We start from the raw sequence: 25,965 nt of genomic DNA, 5'->3' as shown, positions 1-25,965 counted from the left end.
CTCCTAGCAATAGAAGCAGCGCGATGATGATGATGATGATGATGATATGGGCTTTAGGGCGCGCCGACTGGGTAGGTCACATGACACCCATTTTAGGTAATGCCACGTACATGTAAGTACTGTATAGGCTTTTACTGCAGAAGTAGTGACGGGCATAACCCTTTACAGTTAAAGTTTGGTCGTGAAGCAATCGTGCTGTGTCTGAGCTATTGCAGTGCAGGCAAGGTCGCGAAAAGTTGAGGCTGTAGAAGTCTTCGCTACATAAGTAATGCCAGGTATATGTTTTCTACGGGATAAGTTTTGCCGTATAGTACTCGTGTTGTGTATGAGTTTTTGCAGCACATGTAATGTCACGTATAAGTAAAAACTGTATTAGTGTTGCTGTGGAAGCAATAACAGGTATACGTTTTTGTAGAGTAAATTTTAGCATGTAGCATTCACATCGTGAATTATTTTTTTGCGGTAGAAGCAAGGCTGCTGTCAGTGGAGACTGTGCTGATATTATCTCTGCAGAAACTTGGGATGGCTCGCTTAGCGTGGTATCGGACTGTAGCGCCCTCGGCAGAACTCGCCGTGACTTGGCTGAGGGCGGTGGGTGGTTTACCTTCGCTCGGGCCACGGTCGTTTGCGCCTGACTCGCGCGTTAAGACCCGCTAGGGCTCACCGCTGAGAACGTCAGAAGTCACCGCTGAGGACACCAGGACTCACCGCTGGGGACACCAGGACTCACCGCTGAGGATGCAAGGACTCAACGCTGAGGACACTAGGACTCGCTGCTGAAGACAATAGGACTCATCGCTGAGGACAATAGGACTCATCGCTGAGGACACCATGACTCACCGCTGAGAACACAATGACTCACCGCTGGGGACACTAAGACTCATCGCTGAAGACACCAGGAATCGCCGCTGAGGACACCAGGACTCACCGCTGAGGGCATTGGGACTCGCCGCTGAGGACACCAGGACTCACCGCTGAGGACACCAGGACTCGCCGCTGAGGACACCAGGACTCACCGCTGTCAGCGCCGCCGGCGTCAGGAAGGTCCAGCAGATGCGCAGCCAGGGCCCCAGTCGGGAGCCCGTCATCATCTGTATGTTGTCGTAGAACCGGCCGCAGCCGTACACCCAAGCGACGGCGACGCACTCGAAGAAGCAGAACCACAGCAGCACCATGCCCGAGGCGGAGTAGTAGTCGAACAGGGTGAAGACGTAGACGCCGCCCTGTGACGCAGCGGGTCAGCGCCATGCGGCTCAGACGACAGCCTTGGTTAGAGGCACGTTCGGACGCTGCAGCCCGTGACGCTAAAGCATCCGCGCTGGCGGCGACCCCCTGATGTTAGTCACTACGATATGTCTGAGTCACCATCACGGAACATCGCCGCACGCACAGCAGCCACACAGCAGCGTTCTCATTTATGTCGGGATTTGCTTAGGGGAGGGAGCAATGATGTCCTCAACGAGCTCGCACAGTCGCCAGATTTAGTTACGGCAGCTTTGTCAGAGAGTGGTTTTGCTCGTTCTCATCACGACACAATGTCTGCGCGTCCTGCAAGAAGCCAACAACTTCGAAACCCGTACAGGGTGGTAATATTCTTCACTACATTGCAGGTAGTGTTCTTCACAATATATCAGGTAGTGTTCTTTACCACATATCAGATAGTGCCTTTGACGATAGTCACGTATGGCTGCGGCGAGAGAAGCGATGTGTCCTCAGTGCGAGCAGCACAGACAGCTGGTCAGCTTACATTGGTAACCAGGAACAGGCCAATAAGGAAGCTGACTGCTGACGTCGCCAGTATAAACAGCTCCCGGCGCCTGCCGACCCTGAAGCGGAGCGTGGAGAGGTGTTGCAGATAGATGAAATGGGAGGCGCCGTGGCGACCTCGACATGCAGCATGCTCGCTTGGTGAAATGAAGTGGGAATGAATGCAAAAACTCCATCGAACGCAAAGCTACGACTCGAGTTCAATATGACGAAAAGGACAATAGCCAAAAGTCCCACGACATATGAAAATAGGGCCAAAACATGTGTTTGGCAGAAGGCGCTAGGGTTACCAGACGACAAGGTGGCAACTGAATTTGACGCTGATTTCCCGGTTTTGTTTGCATTTGTAGTTAAAACACTTTTGGTTGCTGGTGTTTTATAATCAGCAATGAACAAAGCGCAATAAATTACGCAATTTGTTCGGTGCATTAGCGAGGAACATCAGTCACATAGATAACACAGTAGTATCATCCTTATTCCTCGGAAAAACCAGGAGAATAGAGATATGGTTGGGTTGATATTTCAGCAACGTGCCTTTCTTGAAACAATGACAGAATACCTAACTAAATCTCTATTCTCCTGGTTTTTCCAAGACACAAGTCTGATAAAACGCAATAAAGTCAATAACAGCGTCATAGGTGATTACTAAGCTAGACCAAATATTGTAACCAAATGCCGCCAAAGCCTCAACCCGTGTAGTCTCTGGGCAGCTGTTTTAATTATAACATTCTTTTCATTTCAATTTAGCAGTCCTCGGATAGCAAGCGTAAATCGACTTGTAGATCAGCATTCATGGCAAAGTCAGGGAGGTCATACCCATCTGCCAGAGAGACAGATCTGGGGTCAGATATGTACACACATATCTGACGCAGATATACACACATATGCGGCGTCAGATTCGCCCATCATCAACGTCCGCTATCACCAAATAGGCGTTCACTTGGGTGAGCAGACTTCCATCGCGGAGGCAAACGAGCTCAGCGCACGCTGTAGTCGGCATCTGAGACGGACCCAGATCCACTGACGGCGCTCAGGTCTACCGGCTACTGGCTGACGTGGAACACACACCAGCACGCTCAGGTCTGCCAGCTACTGGCTGACGTGGAACGCACACCAGCACGCTCAGGTCTACCGGCTACTGACTGATGTGTAACACACACGCCAGTACGCTCAGGTCTGCCGGCTACTGGCTGACGTGGAACACACACCAGCACGCTCAGGCCTGCCGGTTTCTGGCTGACGTGGAACACACACCAGCACGCTCAGGTCTGCCGGCTACTGGATGACGTGGAACACACCAGCACGCTCAGGTCTGCTGGCTACTGGCTGACGTGGAACACACACACCAGCACAGTCGACATTGGCCTGCTCTGTCCAGCGCCGGCTCTGGCTTCGCATGGCCGTAATTACGCCATGAGCGCATGCTTCGATTCACAATCACGGCTGCATGGCATGTGATAGAAGCCATGTGGCAAATACGTATACCACGCTGACGAGCGTTTCCCAGACCGTCCGGGAGATCTTGCCAGATCACAGCACGCCTCCCAGGCAGCCCGGGAGACCCCGCCAGAACGCAACACGCCTCCCAGGCAGTCCGGGAGACCCCGCCGGAGCACAACACGCCTCCCAGGCAGCTTGGGAGACCTCACCAGAGCACGGCACGCCTCCCAGACCGCCCGGGAGATCTCGCCCGAGCACAACACGCCTTTCAGGCCGCCCGGAAGACCTCGTCAGGGCACGGCACGCCTCCCAGGCAGCCCGGGAGACCCCGCCAGGGCACAACACGCCTCCCAGGCAGCCCGGGAGACCCCGCCAGGGCACAACACGCCTCCCAGGCAGCCCGGGAGTTCTTGCCAGAGCACAACACGCCTCCCAGGCAGCCCGGGAGTTCTCGCCAGATCACAACACGCCTCCCAGGCAGCCCAGGAGACCTCGCCAGATCACAACACGCCTTTCAGGCCGCCCGGAAGACCTCGTCAGAGCACGGCACGCCTCCCAGACCGCTCGGGAGATCCCGCCAGAGCACATCACGCCTCCCAGGCAGTCCGGGAGACCTCGTCAGATCACAACACGCCTCCCAGGCAGCCCGGGAGACCTCGTCAGATCGCGACAGTGTCGCCCGATGACCGGTGGTGCGCCGGGAACACGCCAGCCCGGCGCCTACCTCAGGTATTGTGGAAACACGTCGACAATTGCGGTGACGAAGCCCTCGACGGCCACGAACTGCGAGTCCAGTCCCAGCGTGAGCAGCATGAAGAAGAACAGCACGGCCCAGAGCGGCGCCAGCGGCATCATTGATACGGCCTTGGGGTACGCGATGAAGGCCAGCCCGGGTCCTGCAGCAGCAGAGAAGGGGGCTTCAGGGGCTACAGAGGAGAAGAGGGGACGTCAGGAGCTGCAGCAGCAGATAAGGGGCGTCAGGAGCTGCAGCGACAGAAAATGGGGCATCAGGAGCCGCAGCAGAGAGAGGGGGCGTCAGCAGCTGCAGCGGCAGAGAAAGGGGGCGTCAGGGGCTGCAGCGACAGAAAATGGGGCATCAGGAGCTGCAGCGGCAGAAAAGAGAGTGCCAGGAGCTGCAGCGGTAAAGAAAGGGGCAACGGGAGGCGAGCAATGGGTTTCAGTTACGAAGATGAAAGTCAGGGACCACGTAAGGGACTTCTGGAGCAGAGAAGGGGCATCAGAGGCGGAGGTGGACGTCATGGGACATGTCAGGGACGTCGGTGGCAGAGTGATTAACATCAGGGGCAGAGGCGACGAGACCGTGCAAGGGATGTCAGGGCAGCGTAATGGGCATCGGGGACGGAAGTGGACCTTAAGGGGCGAGTAATGGGCCTCGGAGGCAGAAAAGGGACAAATCATAGATGTCACAGATGTCACAGGCAGGACGCCGGGGGCAGATCAAGGGGCGTCAGGGACAGAATACGGATTGTCAGGGACGGAGTTATGCATGTCGCGACTAGACTAAGTGAGATCAGGTACACCACACGTGGTGCTTGGGCAGGTTAAAGGACAACAGAAAACAAGAAAATGACGTCAGGGAAGTGTATTCGGACTTTCCGGGCACGTGGAGCATCACCATCATCAAAAGGAAGAGGACATCGGCGTACCAGGGCTGGATAAGGTTGCTGAAGAACACAGGCAGTGCTTGCCGTGGCAGAGCAATGCTGAGTGCTCGCCGGGAACAGAGCAAGAGGACATCAGATATGAGGCAATGAGACGTCAGTGGTCTACGCGCTCCTGGCAGACTTAACACGTGTCCCTGCCAGCGCCCGGAGCTGCTCAGAAATCTGATACATGTCCCTTCCAGGACCCAGAGTTGCTCGGAAATCTGATACATGTCCCTGTCAGCGCCCGGAGCTGCTCGGAAATCTATAACGTCCCTGCCAGCGCCCGGAACTGCTCAGAGATCTGACACATGTTTCTGCCAGTGCCCAGAGCTGCTCGGTGATCTGATGCATGTCCCTGCCAGCGCCCGGAGCTGCTCGGAGATCTGATACATATCCCTGCCAGCGCCCAGAGCTGCTCGGCGCTCCGGCTGGCGCATGGGCCGGAGCGCCGAAATGAGCATGGCTTGTGCTCGGACTGGCGGCGGCCACATCTCAGGGACCTGTGTGCTCGGTGGCGTGTCGGGAGGACACGGATCGAGCACGGCCCGGACGCGTCCGCGTGCGGTGAACCTACCGGACTTGGCCACGGCGGCCACCGGCACTCCCTGCTCCTGGGCCATGAAGCCGAGCACACTGAAGACGACGAAACCTGCAACACGACCCCGGCTGACGTGACACGCAGGACGCGCGCAGTCACAACGGAGGACACGGCGCCACCGTGACGTGCGTTCGAACAATGCTGAGGCGGGAGGTGACGCACAAAGATATAATGAGAACTGAAACACTCTCTTTTAAGTCTGCCAAAAATTACAACACAGCACAGGCATTTCGACATTTGTGCGGTAGATATTAATGATGTTGAATGAACTTTTCAGCTGTTTTTTTTGGCGATTGACCCATAATGTAGTTTTTGCGCGGTGACATTGACATTGACCTGTGTACAATGCACTCTGACTGCAATCAAGAACCAAGCCGTGGCTAAAATGATTCCTTAATAAATGTAATTGACTTGACAAACGTGTGCAAGTATGGCGAAAGCATTCAATACATTTTTATCAACATCGTCCAATGAGGGCGTTGAAGCTATCAGAATTGTTTGTTGCGGTGAAAACTACGCCAAAAAACACACCTCTTTTCAATGGGATCCTTTGCCGTCGAAGAGCACATAAATGTACACTGTGGAGCGCATGTGCAGAGTGCTACATATAACACGTAGGACGGCACAGAACCACAAACCGGAAAACAAGCTGGTGAGGCTATTGACAACGGCCAGCAGCGTGCAGTCCTTGACGAAGTTGTTGTTGAACTTGTTGTAGGAACCAAGCGCAGTCATGGAGCCCAAGGCTATGGCGTAGCTGAAGAATATCTGCGTCCCGGCGTCGATCCAGACCTGATGGCAGCATCTGCCATTTTCACTGCCGGTCACTGCTTGCATCCGTCCCTGATCATCGGCGGCCAGTGATCAATGTCGGTCTCGTGTTATGTTCTGATCGTTTCCCGTCACTAGTCGGTACCAACAACCGAATATGTCCGTCATTAATCACTAGCAGCCTATGATCGTCGTCTGCATATGATCATTGCCGATCACGAATTATTGCCGGTCTTGAATAATTGGCGGATGAAGGTAACAGCGTTCGTAATTGATCATCGGCCATAAGTCATCAGTGATCGTTGCCTCTCGCGGTCAATGATCGCTGACCGTTGTCGATTGGGCAATGATCGACAACCGGAGGTCTTCCAGTTCCATTAGAGAGCGTTACATAAAGCTCACGGCGTGGAAGAGCAGCAGTGAATGTGACGTCATCGACCCGCCTTTGAGCTCACCCGTGTGGTCACCACCTACTTCAGTCGCCGAGTGAATTAAACGTATTGAGGCTTGCAACACAAGTCACATCAATATAAGATCGGGCGAAGGAGCGCATGCCACGTGCGCGCTGGTCAGTCCTATACATCGCCTTCCAATTCCCTAGAGAGCATTCTATAAGCCCACGACGCGGAGGAGCAGCAGTAAATGGTCATCAATTGCGAGCTGGACTGACACTTCAAATGGAGTGATAGGTCACGAATGGTGTCTTTTTTAAGGACACGGCTGCCGTTTGCGCCGCTCGTTCCGCCTTTCCTGTCAAGCTGACTTATGACGAGCTATGGCCGCCGAGCGTCGAACGTGACTTTCTGAACGGACGCACTCACGCAGCACGAAACTCTTAGCAATTTTGAATGGAAAACGTGTATGCCGAAGCTCCTCATAAGCGGGGAATGACCATGCCTCCAGCTTTGTATTGTCAAGCAGCAGGGGCTGGTTGCAAAGCCCTGCCTGTGTAGTGCTTTATGATGGTCTTGTTTCAATGAGCACCTGCGTTCGGGAGAGACAAACGAGTGAGAACTCGATGGTTCAGCGCTTGCCTAACATCTTTTTGTGTGGCATGTCTCCACCAAGTCATTTAGACAGTTAAGAATCCACAGGTGCTACCCTCATCTGTGTTTACATTTATTTTGGATCTGTGTTTATATCTGTGATCCTCAGTTGATCCTCATCTGTGTTTATATTTATTTTGGATCTGTGCTTATATCTGTGATCCTCAGTTGATCCTCATCTGTTTATATTTAAGCTTATATTAAGATAGAACGTGGTTTGATTCCTCAGGTTTAACCCGTCAGAGGGGACCAAGCGGTGTCAATCCGATCCTACGTCGTGTCACTGCCAACTGTCCCATGACCCGTCGGGGGACCAAATAGGGTTAACCCGATCCTGTGTCGTGTCACTGCCAACTGTCTTATGACCCGTCAGGGGACCAAGCGGTGTCAATCCGATCCTGTTGGCGCCGACGCCGACGCCTGCAACTCTGACAGCTACCTCGTTTTGCCGCCACTGTTTTGTCCTGCACACAGCAAGCAGGGCTCAGTGTCCTTGATTAGGGAAGACGGGCAGCTGCCATGTGACCAAGCATCGGAAGCACCTGTGACCCCACATCTTCGAACTTTTGGCCACGGCGCACATTGCATGCGGTCACTGCGTACTCGCCTTACTTGCGCGCAACTTTAAAAACAGACGGCTGGATACGGGCGGATGGTTTAAAGCTTTTTCCAGCCTTACATCGAGCGGGAGACAAACGCGCGCCGCAGACTGTGGATGAGACGGGAGCAGGCCGACGGAGACGGCGAAAACCGAGACGGTTTTCCACTTTGGAGTTTGAGCTTCGTTGCGTATTTCTTCATGTGGATGTGGTCATAAGGATCAGCCGTTTTAAGCTTGCCGTGATCACATCCTCCGGGGATACGATCACTGCTGGTGAGTACTCTGTTAATGGTATATAAGCTTGATCTGATATAACTTTTTGTGTTCATGGGGTAAGTGTAAGTGCTGAAGAAGTAGAACAGCATCACGCCACATAATCGCTAACGGGTCACGTTCGCCTCCTCAACTAGGCAGCCGGCCCTTGACTTTACTATGACGTGCCTAATCCCAGTCAGTGGCCGTTTTTCAATAGTCCTTTTCGGCACCTTGCCTTTTCTCATTTCCACTACCTTTCATAAGCTGGCACTATGTTAGCTCTGGCGGGGCGCGGAACACACTATTAATTTATTATTCTCATATATTTGGCGATGTAATACCCTGTATGTGCCACACCTCCTAGGAGGCACCTCAGCAACATTTGGATCAGGCGATAGACTTTGACCAATTCATTGTGGTTTTCTGACCTTGTTATTAGGGAGTGGGCGCTTACGTTTAATTTTCAAACGATAACTTCACAGACTGTGTGTGGATAGCACGGAGCTTTTACCGCCCGGCTGGACAGCACGTGTGCTCTTACCGCCCGGCTAAAGAGCACGGACGCTCTTACCTCCCGGCTGGAGAGCACGTGGACACTTATCGCCCGGCTGGAGTGCACGGGGCTCTTACCACCCGGCTGGAGAGCACAGGTGCTGTCACCGCCCGGCTGGAGAGCACGGGGCTCTTACCACCCGGCTGGAGAGCACACGTACTGTCACCGCCCGGCTGGAGAGCATGGGGCTTTTAACCGCTCGGCTGGAGAGCACGAGTGCTCTTATTGCCCGGCTGGAGCACGGATGCTCCACCTCCACCGCCCCGGCTGTAGAATACGGGGCCTTAACCGCCCGGATTGAGAGCACGGATGCCCTTACCGCCCGCCCTACTGCAGAGCAGGGTGCACTTTCCGCCCGGCTGGAGAGCACAGATGCCCTCACCGCTCGGTAGAAAACAAACGTCAGACACCCATCACACCGTTTAGGCACGCTGGTATGCTATTCGGATGTCATATAAGTCTCGTAATCCGCCTAGTTTTAGCCTGAGCCTGCCTCACGAGCTGAGAGGTGTGAAAGAGGTATTAACTAACTACTAACCACCTAACCACGAGATAGCTATCTTCTAACTGATGACTACGGCCAAAGAGATGACCCTGTCTTTACATACATGTCCGTTTTTGAACAGTTTGCTCAGCTCTGTGGGCTTGTTTGCTCAGCTATGTGGGTGGACGTTATTGGTAGTTGATTAGACGGATCAGTTCGGGACCAGTTGACCAGGAATGAAGTTCGTGAGTATTTCTCCCAGCATATTGGCCAGTATCGAACAATGGTCATGGCTTAAAAATACGCAATAAGGCGTGTGAGTTAAAATCGTGAAAAGCGCTCCATTTAGCGCATTCGAAATAATGTTTGACCCGGTATGACCTAACCTACCTACATTCACTGGAATGCGTTGGCATTTAACGCAACTTAACGCTTAACGCTTATCTTCTACAAACAAACACCAGCAGACGTCAGCACGTGAAAAGCGGCTGCTGACCTCAGCAGAGGTCATAACTCGCGACGTGCGAAAACGTTTGTTTCATAGAGCACATGAAATGCTGTAAATTTGTCACTGTAAACGTCATCATCGTGTGTTCACTGCTTCAAAACTTATTCCAAAGAGCAGTTGGAATAACTTTTCCTGGCGAGTCTCAAGCACAGAGGATTGACCCCCCCCCCCTTTCTACCCCCCCCCCCTACGGACGATGAGTATGTAAGCATGACACGAGTACGTGATAGCAATGAAGTAATCTGACGCAAACCACTCCTGTCACCTGAAAATGTGTGCAAAAATGTAGCATCACGTTTTTCGAGTTCACAACACATTTTTCAAGGAAAAAATACAAACGTCACTTTTTAAAACGATTAGAAGGGTTCAACCTAAAATTGATCCCAAAAAACATAACAGAGTTTTAGAACTCCTAGAAAAAACACGAATCTACGCTTTTGATCGACTTCAGAAGATCCTTGGGCGCAGCATGATGCCGCTGCTGCTGCCAAACCTGTGCCTCGACTAGCTTGCTGAAGTCGGGGGTGAGGTAGTAGATGATGCCAAGTCCTGCGCCAGGCAACGTCGCTCCGCGAACCAGCAACACGGCCAGCATGATGTACGGAAAGGTAGCTGGAGGAAGAGCGGGTGAGAGTGAGCTGGCGTCCTCATGCACGGTGTACTGTTGCCTGGTGTGACGCCAGACCAAGTACGGTGGAGGACGGTGCAAAAATCGTGGTGCTGAGCAAAAAAGGACAGCGCCCAATGGCGCACTGAGTTGTGCACAAGATCACGATTGCAGCAGCGTTAAATTCACACACGTTCCCGTGTTTTACATACAATTCAAACGGATGTCTCTGAGCGTGCCGGCGGCTGCCATCCATGAGTGCGAGCACTGTCCGCGAAACACCACACTGCCTCTCGGGCCCGCGCGGGAGCGGTGCGGCAAGCAGCCTGGACATCACGCGTTACCCGACTACGATGGAAAGCTTTTCGTTGTACAACGGTCGCCGTTGTCTACAGGCCGCTCAACCCAAGTAACAGATCGCTAGCAGCTCACCAGTGAAGTAGACCACCTTGCCGGAAGATTTGATACCCTTCCAGACGATGAAGTAGATCATGATCCAGGCGAGGAGCAGGGTCAGCACCAGCCTCCACTGTGGCACACCCACCTCATCGATTCCAGAGCTGACGCCAAGAATGTTGTTCCTGGGGGGGGGGGGGGAAGGGGGTCAACTTTCACATGCAGGTCGGAGCACGGCCGAGAGGATAAGTCCTTATGCGATAATAGCCAGGGGTCCAGGCAAACACTATATGACAACGAGTTCATCCATTCACCGACGTCCATTCCCATCAGGTCACGAGCCATCCCCCAGGTTACGAGACTAAGGCCATCCTCCTCAGGTTACGAAAAAGTCACGACTCACTCCTTGGGCCCAAAGAAACCCATAGGCTTGACTGGGCCCATAACTGGCCGAATCGACACACAGAAAACGTAACAAAAGTGGACGTCTTTGGGCCTACAAGCGACCAGAAACAGCTAAAAGCAACAGTGAACGACCAATGAATTACGTTGCTTACGCTGAGTGAGAGGGTGGTATTGGGGATGTTTTAAGTCTCATCGCGTTGCTCATAGACCTTATACTGTTGCCGATGACACTACATGGCCACTTGCCAGGTCAGTCCGATCGCCAAGGGGCCTTCTACATCACCCCTGTTGGCACCTCAGCGGAAGGCCGTATGCTGTTGTTGGGGTCCCATGTGCTAGTATGCCAGGGTACTCTGAATCGATCAGGGGCCCTCCACGAATTCTAATCCTTTACATGAAAGGCTTTGTAAGTTATTGCCGGGAGGTCATATGCTGACCTGCCGGGGTGCTCCCGATTGCTTGAAGTCCGTTAACATTCGTCTCCGGTTCTTTCCACTTGCCCGGTGTGCCCGTGCTCTCGCTGGAGGCATCTAAGTTAACGTACCGAAGCACTCGATGCCCAAGGGCCCTGGACATTGTTCTAGAGCACTTTTCAGTTGACCTCACCCGCGGAGGACCATAAACTCTTGTCTGGGTCTTTTATGTTAAACTGCCCGGGCCCTCTTTATCGCACAGGGGCCAGCTACCATGGTCTAAGACATTTCATATTTGCTCGGAAGACCCTGTGCTGTTGTCGGAGGCCCTAACATCCATCTACCAATGAACTCTCAACTGATCAGAGGCATTCATCCATGTACATTGGTTTTGGGTTCTTTCCGTTTGCTCCGAGGCCCTGCGCTCTGGTCGGGAGCCTATATGTTAACCTACCGTTGCACTCCTATCGTTCAGAGGCCAACAAATTGGTCGTGGGTTCTTCTTGTTTGTTCGGAGGGCCCTACACTGTTGGCTGAAGCTTCTCGGTTGACCTGTGGTGGTAGCCTCGACCGCTCAGCTGGCGTCCGCACTGCTCTTCATTGATTGATCATTGATCTTTGGTTCTCCCATTTTATTCGAGCGGTTCCGCTATCGATGAGATCTAAATATTCATCAGCTTGGGCCTCTTGATCGCTACGGGCTCTCCACATTGGTCTTGGGCTGCTTTCATAAAGTCAAAGTACCTTTCTCTGTTGCCAAAAGCCTCACCAATGCCTGGGGCGTTAGCACTTCTGTTCTGCATGGTGTTTCGCATACTCGTGTATGCGGTCCTGGCTAAATTTATTCATTTACACAGATTGGAGATCTACACGATGACCACTTTCCTTGTCGCCATTTCAGTGGTAGCATATTCTATCCTCCTTCATTATAGCCAAAACAAAAACTGTGCATTAGACATAAGCCACCAGCTGACCACACCGACTAGCCGACCAGTCACCGCAAACCGGCTGTCTGTAACTAACCTTGAAGTAAAGTGCTTCAGTTAGATAGTATTTGGCATCCAACATCATCTCACTCGGCCACATTCTCCGAAATATCTTATTTCAAAACAGCAGAACCCACCATGATCTGGAGCAACTGAATGCACTTGATGCACGTACACGCATGGGATGCCTTGTTTTCTTTGGCTGCGCAAGTGAAGATGGTTTTCTATACAAATAAAAGCATTATAAGAATCTAAAAACTTCATGGTCAGAAGCCGAGGATTTTTGGGGGAGAGTGGGCCCCAAACCCCACATGGGCTACAATGCTGCGTGCCTCGTCCCCTCTCCGTTCGTGAAATTCTGGATCCGCCACTGCTGTTTGCGCACTTCACCGTAGAAGCGTAGACATCGCAGTGCGGTTAGGCACATATAGACTGTGCCGCGGTCGTGCCGAGCCATGGTCTAAACGCTGAAGTCGACACAGGCTCAGACGGGCCGCATTTGTTCAAAGTCGACGGAACTCACCGGCAGACTTACAAACTCGATGGTGCTCACCGGCAGACTTACTCCGTGATTTACTTACTTACAGACTTTCTTACCCAGTCGATTGCTTCCTTTCAAATAGTCGGCAACCCCTTGCAAACACCCTGCCGGAGCTGTCCACCCAAGATATCCAGAGACAGATATCCCAGACTCCAGACAGACTTCAGACTGCCGGAGCTATCCGTCCAAGATATCCAGAGGCAGATATCCTCAGACTCCAGACAGACACCAGGCTGCTGGAGCTATCCGTCCAAGACATCCAGGGACAGATGTCCTCAGACTCCAGGCAGACATTCGGCATCCAGAAAACGCATCTACAGGTCATTTGCGGAGCACTCACTCCAGAAACTAGTGGCATCCAGCCTGCAACACTCTCACCCGACACTCGTGATACTCACTCCCAGAACTCCACCACGGGATCTGTGGCGCCTTCGGCCACGTCGGTGGCGTTGGTGCCGTTGACGCCCTGCTGAAGGTGGAGCAGAGCGGCGTGTTCCACGCGTTGTGGCACGTCGCCCAGGGCAGAGGCGACTGGAACGAGTAGAACATGTAGAGCAGGCCCCAGGCCAGGATCACGATGTAGTAGATGTTGAGGAGGAACGAGATGACCGTCGTGCCGTAGCCGATACCTGCCGGAACGGCTCAGGACCTCAGAGGGAGTGGGACACAGGTGACGTGGGCGGCCCTCAGAGACAGCGGGACACAGGTGACGTGGGCGGCCCTCAGAGAGAGGGGACACAGGTGACGTGGGCGGCCCTCAGAGACAGCGGGACACAGGTGACGTGGGCGGCCCTCAGAGACAGCGGGACACAGGTGACGTGGGCGGCCCGCAGAGACAGCGGGACACAGGTGACGTGGGCGGCCCACAGAGAGAGGGGGACACAGATGACGTGGGCTGCTCTCAGAGACAGCGGGACACAGGTGACGTGGGCGGCCCTCAGAGACAGCGGGACACAGATGACGTGGGCGGCCCTCAGAGACAGAGGGACACAGGTGACGTGGGCGGCCCTCAGAGACAGCGGGACACAGGTGACGTGGGCGAGCCCTCAGAGGGAGGGGGACACAAGTAGCTTGCGTGGGCCACCAGAGAGACCGGAGAGCTAAATGACTTTTCTGCTGCATGGCTTATGTCGTCGCGGAGCAATTGTAAAAAAATGCATAAGTTTGTGAAGGTGTTTTCGTGGAATTGCGGTTTTCACACTTAAGCATGCCGAGGCTTGAAAACGCTCCGCAAAAAAGGCAGTGTAAAGTGGGCTACACATTTCCAGCGCACGAGGCGTGTGGCGGCTCCACTCACCTGTGAACACTGGGCAGAGCTTCCAGACCGAGATACCGCCCTCGCCCATGAACTGGCCGATGCCCACCTCCAGGAAGAACATGGGCACGCCGCCAGTTACCAGGCAGGTCAGGTAGGGAATGAGGAAGGCACCTGCAACAGGGAGCCAGCCGGTCAACAGCAGGTCAGCTTGAGGTCAGCCTGAGGTCAGCCTGAGGTCAGCCTGAGGTCAGCCTGAGGTCAGCCTGAAGTCAGCCTGAGGTCAACCGCCGGTCAGCCGCCGGTCAGCCTGAGGTCAGCCTGAGGTCAGCCGCAGGTCAGCCACTGGCGGGAACACGCGGACGCAGAGCGGGACAGGCAGATGCGTGAGGGACCGTGGGAGCCGGCTGAAAATGGCCAGTGGACGGCGTCGTTTGCGCTGCTCCAAAACCAAACCGACTATTCCGGATACATGGAGACAATCGTTCTACGGCAAAGGAGGCGGTTGCCGCGTACCAGTATCAGTTACCTCGCATAGAGAAGTTGACGTGAAAGATGTTGCAGGCCATAATCTCAAATACACCGACTTGAAATATGCAAGATCCCGCTAGATCCCGTTAAATGAAACGCCCAGACAGTACCTCACTGCGACCACCTACCGGGCTTCTGAGCCAACCAGTCTAATTTTGGGAACTCTTGGGCCCGTGATCAATTTTCGCTAAATCTTCAGACGGTTCTGGCCGGCGTACTCGGCGTCGGTGGTTTCCTAAACGATTTGGCCGTGTCGGGGGTAGACGTTGACTCACAACACAGCGCTGAGGACCGTCCCAAGCCCACAACACATTGCTGAGGTCTGTCCCAAGCCCACAACACAACGCTGAAGCCCACAACACAGCGCCGAGGGCTGTCCCAAGCCGCCCGCAAGCTCCTGGCCTTCGCATTAATCTGGATAAATGCTAGTGTGATTTGAATGAAGTGACTTATATGGATTACAAGGTCAGCTCCAGGGGAGCGAAGACCACGAAGGACAACGCGCCGGCCATTCTGAGGCCTTCTGAGCCAAACGTGAGTAAGCTCCGGTCTTAGCTGGGCTTGATAATTACTATGGGTTTCTCAAGCACCTGTCATCGATCCTGGCGTCGCTGTGTGTGCCGTTGTGCCGGAATGAGCACTGGCCTAACCGTGGTGCTGAGCGATCCGCGCTCGAGAGAGGCAGCGCTCGCTGTTAAATCCTCCTGATTTGGCACACCGTGACCATGACTTTAGGGTGTGGTTGTCAGCGGCTGTCCATTGCCGAGAGGTGCGACATCAGTCAAATAACGTCAGACGGTGAGATGCCGGTGGCTTTCTTTACTCGCACACTTGACGACACAGAACGACGTTACTCACAAACAGGCCGAGAGGTGTTGGCAGTGGGATCCGATGTAAAAATGTGCCTCTACTTGGCTGGTAGGCCATTTCGGGTGCAGACCGGTCATAAGCCTATACTGGGGTTGATGGTGAGCAACAGCCGCTTCCGCTGAGGGGGTCGCTGAGAGCGGTGCGCTGGGCCATGCTGCGTCGCTGAGAACGGTACACTGGGGCCTGCTGAGTCGCTGGGAGCGTGTGCTGGGCCCTGCTGCGTCGCTGAGAGCGGTGCGCTACTCCCCATCCCCGCCGGACCCTGCTGCTTTTCGCCCACGACTGCCACCTTGAATACCATGTCGGGAAACTACAAGGCCATTGCGACACGTTGAGCTGACTGCCGCCAGCTGAGGGATCTGCTGACGTCAGCAGTCCTGTCCCACTTGAGGGGCCTGCTGACGTCAGCAGTCCTGTCCCTGCTGAGGAACCTGCTGAGAGGCCTCTGACGTCAGCGGTTCTGTCCCACCTGAGGGGCCTGCTGACGTCAGCAGTCCTGTCCCGCCTTAGGGCCTGCTGAAAGGCCTTCTGACGTCAGCGATCCTGTCCCACCTGAGGGGTCTGCTGACGTCAGCAGTCCTGTCCCACCTTAGGGACCTGCTGAGAGGCTTGCTGATGTCAGCGGTCCTGTGCCGCCTGAGGGACTATGACTTAAACCGGAATCGAAAATTGCGGTGCTCGTTCGCATACTGGGGAATCCCGAAGATACGGACAATGTATAACGCTCTCAGTGATTTGTCTCTCCGGACCTTGAAATGTTTTGTTGGGTGAACGGCATTTGTCATCTTACCTCTCCCCCAGTTTGCTCCCAATGCAAGCGGTTTGGTAGAGAGGTGCGTGCAGGCATTCAGACAAAGTTTCAGTAGCGGGAAAGGGGGCCATTGATGCCCCAAGTCTCTCGCGTGTTATTCCATCATGGTACCGCCGTGGCCAGCACCAGGCACGCACTGCCAGCGGAGCCGATGCTCGGACGCCAGTTATGGACTCAGCTCGATTCCTGCGGCCAGACCTGCGGGAGGCTGTCCGCACTGAGCAGGGCAACAGAAACGGCACAGGGACCGCGTCTGTCGGTGCAGAGGATATGGCACTCTGCGTATAGATGACCCAGTTTACGTTTCTGCTGTCGGCCAGGTGCAGAGATCGAGCGGTAGAAAGTGACCCAAAGGCGAGCCTCTTGGTGAACACGATGCTAAGCTTGCTGTGCGTTTGGGTGATGCTCGGGTGTTGGTGTGACATTTCGATCGGGTACGCCCGCGTGTCAGTCCCGAGGACATAAGGCGGTTATGTGACCCGATGCTATTCCCTACCTGCGCCCATGGCGGCGGCACCATGGAGACTAGGTACCTCGCGAAAAACAAACATTTTTTCGTTTTTTTTAGGTACCCCTGAAACTGGGAATTCGTCCATTGCAGAGACGTAGGTACCTAGGGGAGGCCATGGGGTCCATGGCCCCGACCTGGGCCAAGAGGCTTACACAGAGTGCTGTTGGCGATTTCGGAACAAATTAGCACGTGGTCAGAGGAAATTTGGCACCCCTCCCTCCTGCGAACAAAATATTCGCCGCGTATCTACGCTTGAAAATTTACATTAGCTTCGTCAGGAATGCGCCAGAATGCAGCAGACCATTGCCGGCCTCTCAGTGTCCACGGAATCCTCTCGGCACCACAGCCGCAGGCCGCATCCCAGGCCTGCATCCGCTTTGAGATGGCCAGCTGGCCGCTGCAATGGCGACGTCAGGAGCGTCCCGACACCGCTCGAAGCTGATGAGTCTCATCAGCAATATCCGCCCCATTTCCGGGGGAGGAGGGAGGGGGGGAGTAGCGGCGGGGAGTGACACCAGGGCACGAGCGAGCGCCGGGACTGGGGAACGTAAAGTGCGGAGTGCCTCCCTTCCAGCCTTCCAAAAATCTAACAATCGACCTGCAATCAATCACGAACTATAATCTAGCAATCGACCTGCAATCACGAAGTTTAAAAAAAACGATAGCCAGTGGCTATCGCACTGCCTTCGCCTTCTTCCCCCCGTCCAAGTCCGGCGAACGTACATCGGTTCTGCACCAGGCTGCGTACCAGAGTACGTGAAACAAGACCCGCGGCGTCCGTGGGTCTTGTCCCTGGTGATGCGTCTGTGGCCGTTTCCCTTCGTGCGCGGCTGTGATGCATCGTTCTAAGCGGCGGCGATGAGGCGGAGAACGCGTGGCGACACTGAGGGTCGCGGCGGCCTCGGCACCAGCTCGACCCGCCATTTGTGGCACCAGCTCGGCCCGCCATTTGTGGCAACCAGCTCGGCCCGCCATTTGTGACACCAGCTCGGCCCGCCAATTGGCACCAGCTCGGCCCGCCATTTGTGGCACCAGCTCGGCCCGCCATTTGTAGCACCAGCTCGGCCCGCCAATTGTGGCACCAGCTCGGCCCGCCACCTGTGGCACCAGCTCGGCCCGCCATTTGTGGCACCAGCTCGGCCCGCCACCTGTGGCACCAGCTCGCCCGCCACCTGTGGCACCAGCTCGGCTCGCCACCTGTGGCACCAGCTCGGCCCGCCACCTGTGGCAACCAGCTCGGCCCGCCACCTGTGGCACCAGCTCGGCCCGCCACCTGTGGCACCAGCTCGGCTCGCCAACGCCACGCGAGAGCACGTCTCTTCAAACCGCATCTCTTGTCCTGAACTGCGCGCTACGCGGGTGCAGTGCTTCCCGGCCAGTCAAAGTGAGCTCGCCCACCCTCGACTGCACTTCTACCATGTGTAAACAACAATACAGCCAATCCAAGGAAGCTCCCCACCCTCGACTGCACTCCTACCATATGTAAACAAGCAGTACAGCCAGTCCAAAGGAGCTCCCCCACCCTCGACTGCACTCCTACCATATGTAAACAAGCAGTAGAGCCAGTCCAAAGGAGCTCCCCAACCCTCTACTGCACTCCTACCATGTTGTAAACAAGAAATACAGCCAGTCCAAAGGAGCTCCCCAACCCTCTACTGCACTCCTACCATGTGTAAACAAACAATACAGCCATCCAAGGAAGCTCCCCAACTTCGACAGCGCTCCTACTACGTTTAAGCAAGCAAGACAGCCAACCCAAGCAAGATATCTCACCCTCGACTACACAACTGCCACATTTAAACGGAGTGTTCCACATTTGCATGGGGTTTATGGGGTTTGACCTGATAGCCATCTTGAACATCATTCGGTTCAGTTCGCAGTCCGTCCTGGCCTTCTTAAAACCAAAACCCCTCTAGTTTCTGAGCTACACGCCGGTAAATGTATGTAGCTTTTAGGGGGGACTATTTATTGGTTACTCAGGCATCCATGACGCCATAGTGCCATTCAAATCCTGCCATTTCATAAGCCATACGGCGAGCAAGACCAAAAAAATGTATATCAAAGCGTTCATATCTGACGTTCGTGAGCACGATTTCTAATATATATATATATATATATATATATATATATATATATATTCTATATATATCTATGTATCTATTATATCTATATATTATTTCTAGATATCACGGCTGCCAATCGGCTCTCAATCAATGTTGAGCAAGGTGTGATGACGTAATTAAACAACTACTTAATTGGAAACATATTACTAAACAGAGAAGTGCCGTTGTCTAGAGCAGTCGTTTCCACTTAAATGTATACCAGTGTTTATAAGTGATTTATTTCATAATATTTGATGCTTGCTGCAATATCTTCAAATGTGGAACATTCTCTAAACAAACAGTGTAGCTAATCCAAGGAAGGGCATCCCGCCTGCGACTACACCCATACCATAGTAAGACAAAGCATGCTTGCCTCGAATGTGCGACATAAATGGCGTAGGGGGTCGGAACACTTTGTAAGCAAAAGCTGTGTTTGTCCTTTGCACCCACCAACCAAATGGGCTTTCCTGTTCAGTCGCTGCCGTGAGCCCGGCCGTACGCCAGACAGGCTGCGGGGGGGGGGGGGGGGGAAGCAGTGTGCCCAACACGGCCGCTCCGGGCCAGGTGGGTCATCGCTGTTGTGGTGCCTCATCTGGCTTTTCCACGCCAGCCGGAGAAACTACTGCGCATGCGCCAGAACTCTGACCCGGCACCGCCACAGCGCGAGCCTAGCGTTGTCTCCAGACTATGAGAACCGCAGGCGATGGCAGGTACATACGTGTCAGTGCGCACACCGCCACAGGGGCGTGTACACATTACACCTCCGGGTCGACATCCCCCCCCCCTCCTTAAAACCGCCCCAGGGGCGAACACACATGGTACCTTCGGGAGGACCCCCCTTCCCCCCCCCCTCCAACCTGCTTACCAAAATGATGGCCCGTGTTGAACACGCGTTCGGGAGAGGGCCAATTTGTCCGCCCTCTAAACACTTTTTCAAAACGACTTCTTAACCACGCTGTGCAGCCACGCTAAAGCTGCCAAATGTGTAGGCAATTAAATGATCGATCTTTTGGTAAACAAAATTAGACTGTACCTGCATGGCCGCTGACCTACGGCAGGTCAAAGTCAGGCCATGCCTATGCCAGGCGGAGAAGGTAATTCCCAGGGAATCCTTCCATGTGATACAACGGAGTGTTACATGAAGTCATGCAACTTTGACATGACCTGATATGAACACAAGCAGCAGTTCACTTATCAGAGGTAACTAGGCTAAGGCTGAGGGCGTAGAGACATCTGATCACACTTCAGATACCCATCTGAAGTTTGGACATGTCTGACCTTATGTGGCTCGAGGGTTACGACATAATGGCCCCCTAATTTAAGACAAGTGAATTTACATAGAGCCCATTCCCTGTGAATCTATTGCCTAGTTTTCTGTTTGTTTTGTTATCTTAGATAGGTCAAACTGACGCACCCAACCGAGCTTGTCGCATTTAACCGGCCACCTAGGCACGTGTCCATGCGTGCAAACGTGAATAAATGTTGACACGGGGAAGTTCCAGGTAGACTCGTAAAATAAGACGATTAAGATCATGCCATGCTGTTTCATGACACGCCACAAATATTGCAACCACCGCCGCCCCGAGGTAACACGTGCCAGCAGAGATTGCAAAGGCTGCGGTGGTCTACAGCTAGTTGTGGATGCTAACAATTCAGCGTGCATACGCCAAACTTCCACTCGTCGTCGCCATTGAGGCCTTATGGCGCACCAAGCCCCGGCGCTGGAGGGCGTTGCCCGCCGCCGATGTCAGGAAGGGAGCACACCGCGAGCATCGGTGCCCATGCTCATGCTTCCCCGGACGCGCCGCTTAACCGCTACACCGGCCGCACCCGTCTAAAAATCTTCATTAATGTATACCATGCAGGACACCCCCCCCCCCCTGGCCAGCCGCGGATCTCCAGCGCCGTTCCTCGCCATTCAGCTGGGTATCTGCGGCCGCTGACGTCCAGCAAACGAGCCTTTCTTGAGCCGCGCTGGGTGCTGGTGTTAGTAGCGTTGGTGCTTATATGCTGCTGAGATTACCCTTGTATGAGACACAAACTGGAACCGAATGCCGAGCAATATCAAAAGCCGCGATCCACCATCCTTGGTTTGCTTGAAGTTGGTGCAAAAAAGCGGCATAGTACAAAAAGAAGAAGAGATGCCCAAATCAGCGCACAAAAACTGTTCTTGTGTCTTTCATTTTATCATGTGATGCAGAACAAATCTAGGTTATCTAGTCAATACCGTAGTGCGCGAAATCTAGTAGCAGTAGTGTCTAGTCAATAACGTAGTGTACGAAATCGCATGCAGGCTTTGAGAAACAAAAGGCTTAGTCGAGTTTTTAAGCAGGTGTCAGCGAGATGGTGAGGAGAGTGTGAGCTTACACGCGTTTGGAGATGTGTTTGGATGAAAGAGGAAAAGCTTGCGATGCGTGGCTGGCTTGAGGATGAAAGCTCGTTGTTAATTTTGGATTGTATAATATTCTAAAGGCTCATTGGCACGCAGTTCATCACATTTGTTCTTACTACCATGTTTACAACCATTCCAAACAACTTCCGCATCCTGAAAAGTAAGACAAAGCTGAAAATCTTACCTCGGTCGTTCTTGCAGCAGAGCTAGGAAAACAGCCGTCTTACCTCCGCCGTTCTTGTAGCAGAGGTAGGGGAAGCGCCAAACGTTGCCCAGGCCGACGCAGAAGCCCATCACAGAGAGCACGAACTCGGCGTTGTTCGCCCACGTCTCGCGCTGCCGGTATTCAGGCCCGCCAGCCTCTTCTTGCGGTGCGGATTTTTGGGGCGATGCCTGAGTCCCCCAGAAGGGCGGTGACGTCACTGGATCACGGTCCAGCATGGCGGCGGCTCTGTTCCCAGCTCTGGGGAAGGGGCGAGGGGTCACGCGGTAGCCGGACAGCGACTCAGAAGGCTGCGCCGAAGGCCATGGTGGTGCTGGTGGTGGTGTAGTGGTGGTGCTGGTGGTGGTGTTAGTGGTGGTGCTGGTGGGGTTCTGGTCAGCTCCTGTTCGGCGTGTGACTCCAGACCATGCAGTTCCTCCACACGGCCGTGGAAGGTGCATTTGTAAACGTCTGTAAGCAAATCGTACGCTGGCAGCTCTACTCGTAACACATGCCTGCGGACGATATCACGTCACTGGTGCGCGCGGCGAGTGACACAACAGGAGCATTACCTCATCACATGGAAATAGAGTGATATGATTTGATAGGCAATGTTTGCTCTGCGCTTTTAAGCGAATTCCATAACTTCCCACTCAGCATTATCCTGATGGCCTCGAGTGCCTGTGATATACGACAAAACACATGTGCGACAAGAAATGATTCCGGAGATGGAACTATTGGTCGGCTTTTGAGCCACGCTTTAGCTAAGCCCAAACGCTTCATAATCGCATCGCAAACGAAATGCGAAACCGACCGTGGCGATCACTCTAATGCTGGGCTACCAGGTGACGTAGCCAAGGTCTCGCACAGGATGGGGCCATATCGGGCAATATGGACCCTTTGCAGCAAATGAGGCCCTCTTTGCCGGTATGGCTGGCCTTTAGTGGGATCTGGAGCACATCACTAGGCACAAGCCTCGATAGCTGAGCTGGTCAGAGGGCCTGCCTTCCGATCCACCCACTCGTGGCGGGGTGGGTCCGAGTCATTTATGTTACAGATATAGTTTGTGGCCGGTGGCAGCAGCCGCACTTAAGGTCATGTGACGTCAGAGAGCAGGGCGAGCCATGCCAAGCATTACGGCAAGATAGACCTTCGCCATCAAATTCTGCCGTTGACCTGAGCTTGCACGATCGGACTGCAGGGGTCAGGGGTCAGGGCTCGGTCGGAGTCAGGGTTACTCCGGATAAAGTCTCAAAAACAAGAGCCCATTGTTGTAGTTTTACAAAGGGATTGCCATTGGTCAATCCTTTAGATTTCAGGTAAGATTTGGTTTTGCTGCCTCTGGGACCATTTGTATTTTTTACGGGGCTACGGACATCTGAAACATACAAAAATAACGAACAATGCATTTACGGAAATCCTCGGTCTTAGTCAGTCCGCCCGCATTCCAGGGGGCATGTTACCAAAAACTCCTACTTGTTTGTTGTTTTTGTTGTTATTTTCGCTTTCGGTAGAAAGTCAGTCAGCGATACGAATGCAATGAATAATTGACACCAACCAACCATACTTAGAAGAGCCGTCGCAAAATGACAAGACCAAGCTGAAACTGTACCTGCGGGCAACCTGTAGCTTGCTTCAGCGCAGTCTCAATTTGTGAGGCACTTCCAGAAGTGCTAAGGACGTTTTAAGCTATCAAAGAGCACTAACACTACACACTAGAACACTAGAACCTTCGGTCCCAGAGGTTCCACCATCACCAGGGAACGTGGTGGCTCCACAACCTCCCTGTTGGCTACGTTAGTGGGATTGTGTTAAAGATGTACTCCCGTCATTTTCGTTTCAGTACAAAAGTGACACGGCAGCAGTTGCACATAACCCCAACAGTCCCGCATATCCCCAGCAGTCGCACATAACAAGATGTTCTTTGCAGGCACGTGACGCTGTGGCTTAACGCCGTCCGATATCCACCATACCGCAGCGCCCACCTGAGTGTAATGACAGCGCTCTTCCAGCGCGTGCTACGAAGTGGGGCCAAAAACCGGCCCCGCACTGTATCAGTCATCAAACCACACGGAATAATACAACTTAGACAAAAAAAGCGTGGAACAAGTCACCAATAGCACCTCGAGACGAAAAGTGCCGAATGGATTTAACGCTTTTGGAATAACAAACATTTGGAAGGTGTAATTTGCAAATTGGGCAAACGGGAGCAAAAATATATGAAATGTTATGGGCAGCCAATATCACTCTGCCGTTTCGCAAATTGGTATGAACCGCATTTTGTTGAACGCTGTTTCTTTTCAAAACAACTTGATTCTGGAACATAAAATGTCGTTGGTAGAGCACGCTAGAAAATACTTATTTTCCAAACATGAGATGAAACCCTCATCGTATACACCGCCGCTCATTAACCGATGAGATTCGGTTGCTGTCCACTCACGATTTAGACGAGATGGACGATCCGTTGCCATTCATCCTCCGACTAAGCTACTGTCGTCGAGCTTAGTGATCATCAAGCTTACCTGACAGCAATGCATATTGTGGAAATTGGGGATTTCATGAAAGTCTGCGATATACATTGTTTATCCATGGTCATTTGTTTCTGTTCCTTCGATTTGAATGAGGGAATGCAGCGACGTGATCAGCGACTGGATTTCTTGGTTGTAGGTCGAAGTTAATTGATATTTCAAAGGTTAAAAAAAGAATCCACGTCTTCATTTTTTTGGTAATTTTAGACGGGCAGCTGGCTCATTCTTGGACTTTGGATTGTACTGTGGACACGAACGTCCAGAAAACAGCACCTCTGGTCGGGACACATGGTTGTAAAATATAGCGGAGACCTTAACTACATCCCGGAAGCCAAGCCGGGGCGCCGCTCCTGGGCCGCCACTGCCGTGTCGAACACGCCCTGCGTCCCACCTGTGACGATCGGCCGAGAGGGCGCGGTCGGCGACGGGCGGGTGCTGCCGCGCCTCGGCTGCCGCACGTGTCACGGACGGGCGCCTGGCCTGGCCTGGTGAGGGCTGTCTCCGCTGACCGGGCCGCTCCGGCGCCTCGCTCACCGCCACGTCACGCGGGATCGTCACCAGCGGGAAGCGGCCGCTGGGTGCGCCGGCTTCCCATTGGACCGGCCCTCCCAGCCCTCTCATTGCCCGGAGTGGTGAGGGGGGGGGGGGGGGCAGGAAGAGGCTGATGATGGAACCCAGAGCCCTGTCATAAGCAGCGGGGAGCGCCATGCCAGGGCCGGAAACAAGAGGCGTTTTCTTGGGTAGCGAGGGAGGGAGGCGTGGGTGGCTTGTAACCCGCCTTCTCTCGAGCTGTCCGCCTAATGAGGCGGCGGCAACCAGTCGGCCCGAGGGACCACTTCTGAGAGAGCTCCGGCACTCTGAGAAGTCCCAGAGCGCGAGGGCTCGCGGGGTGCACTGTTTCAGCCGAAGCTAAAGCGTGTGTCCGTGACATCGCTGGCAGTTTCAGACCTACGTCAGTTTTGCCTATACCGTCCAGAATGCGTAAAAGGTCGGGTACATGCAGCTTTTGTCCCACCTCGCTGCCCATGATCTTTGAGTTCGATGGCAGTACGCTCACAGACCTTACCACTCAACACAGGTCGCCCTAATGGATTCCGTTGGGTCAGCGGTATGTCGCATCGGCGTTTGGTGCGCTGTCGCCACCACCTCCATTGATCTAAGCCATGCATTTGGTAGGGTCGACCATGGCGCCCTTCTGACAAGGCTGCAGTGGTGCAGCATCGATCCGAAGTGCTTGAGAGCTACCTCGCTGGTCGGCGGCAGGTGTTCAGAGGCGGCTCCTCGGTCGGCCCTATCCTCTTCAGCATCTTCACGAACGACCTAACGTCTTACCTCCCTCAAGGACGTCTAGAGTCCTATGCCGACAATACCCGACTGTTAGGACTCCGCTCACCCATGCTAACTATCCGTTTTGAAATCCCGACAGTGACATCGCGGGACACAAATTAAGACCTTTGCCGCTGGTGAAGATGCTGGGGGTTACTGCTGAAAGCACCCTTTCCTGGGAGATGCACATATTCCATGTCGTCAAAAGTGCAACGCCATCCTTCTCTATTTGCCTAAAATTCGTCACCACCTTACGCCCGAAGTTCACAAACTTCTCATCCAGTCTCACATTTTCCTTCATCTGTACTGCCTCTCGATCTAGGGTGGGGCTGTTGCGTGTCACGTTGCAGCGCAAGGGGTGATAAACTTCAGGGTCAGGATCGTCACCGATGCTCGTCG

General features: G+C 53.7%; 1 protein-coding gene across 1 annotated transcript; it reads right to left on the bottom strand.

Annotated features, from left to right (window-relative positions):
- Positions 1 to 660: 660 nt before the first annotated feature.
- Positions 661 to 24,735, bottom strand: LOC119111817 (sodium- and chloride-dependent taurine transporter-like). Its single transcript, XM_037235676.1, is given in 13 exon segments — positions 661 to 666; positions 1,017 to 1,223; positions 1,748 to 1,826; positions 3,932 to 4,103; positions 5,449 to 5,523; positions 6,111 to 6,264; positions 10,184 to 10,302; positions 10,730 to 10,878; positions 13,437 to 13,507; positions 13,510 to 13,667; positions 14,336 to 14,467; positions 21,738 to 21,973; positions 24,632 to 24,735. Coding segments are annotated over 12 exon segments (1,536 nt in total). The 5' UTR covers positions 21,952 to 21,973; positions 24,632 to 24,735.
- Between the last annotated feature and the right edge of the window lie 1,230 nt (positions 24,736 to 25,965).

Source organism: Pollicipes pollicipes, unplaced genomic scaffold (assembly GCF_011947565.3).
Source record: "Pollicipes pollicipes isolate AB1234 unplaced genomic scaffold, Ppol_2.1 Scaffold_1600;HRSCAF=1878_pilon_pilon_pilon, whole genome shotgun sequence".
Taxonomy (NCBI): Eukaryota; Metazoa; Arthropoda; class Thecostraca; order Pollicipedomorpha; family Pollicipedidae; genus Pollicipes; species Pollicipes pollicipes.
This window is presented reverse-complemented; position numbering and strand designations above follow the sequence as displayed.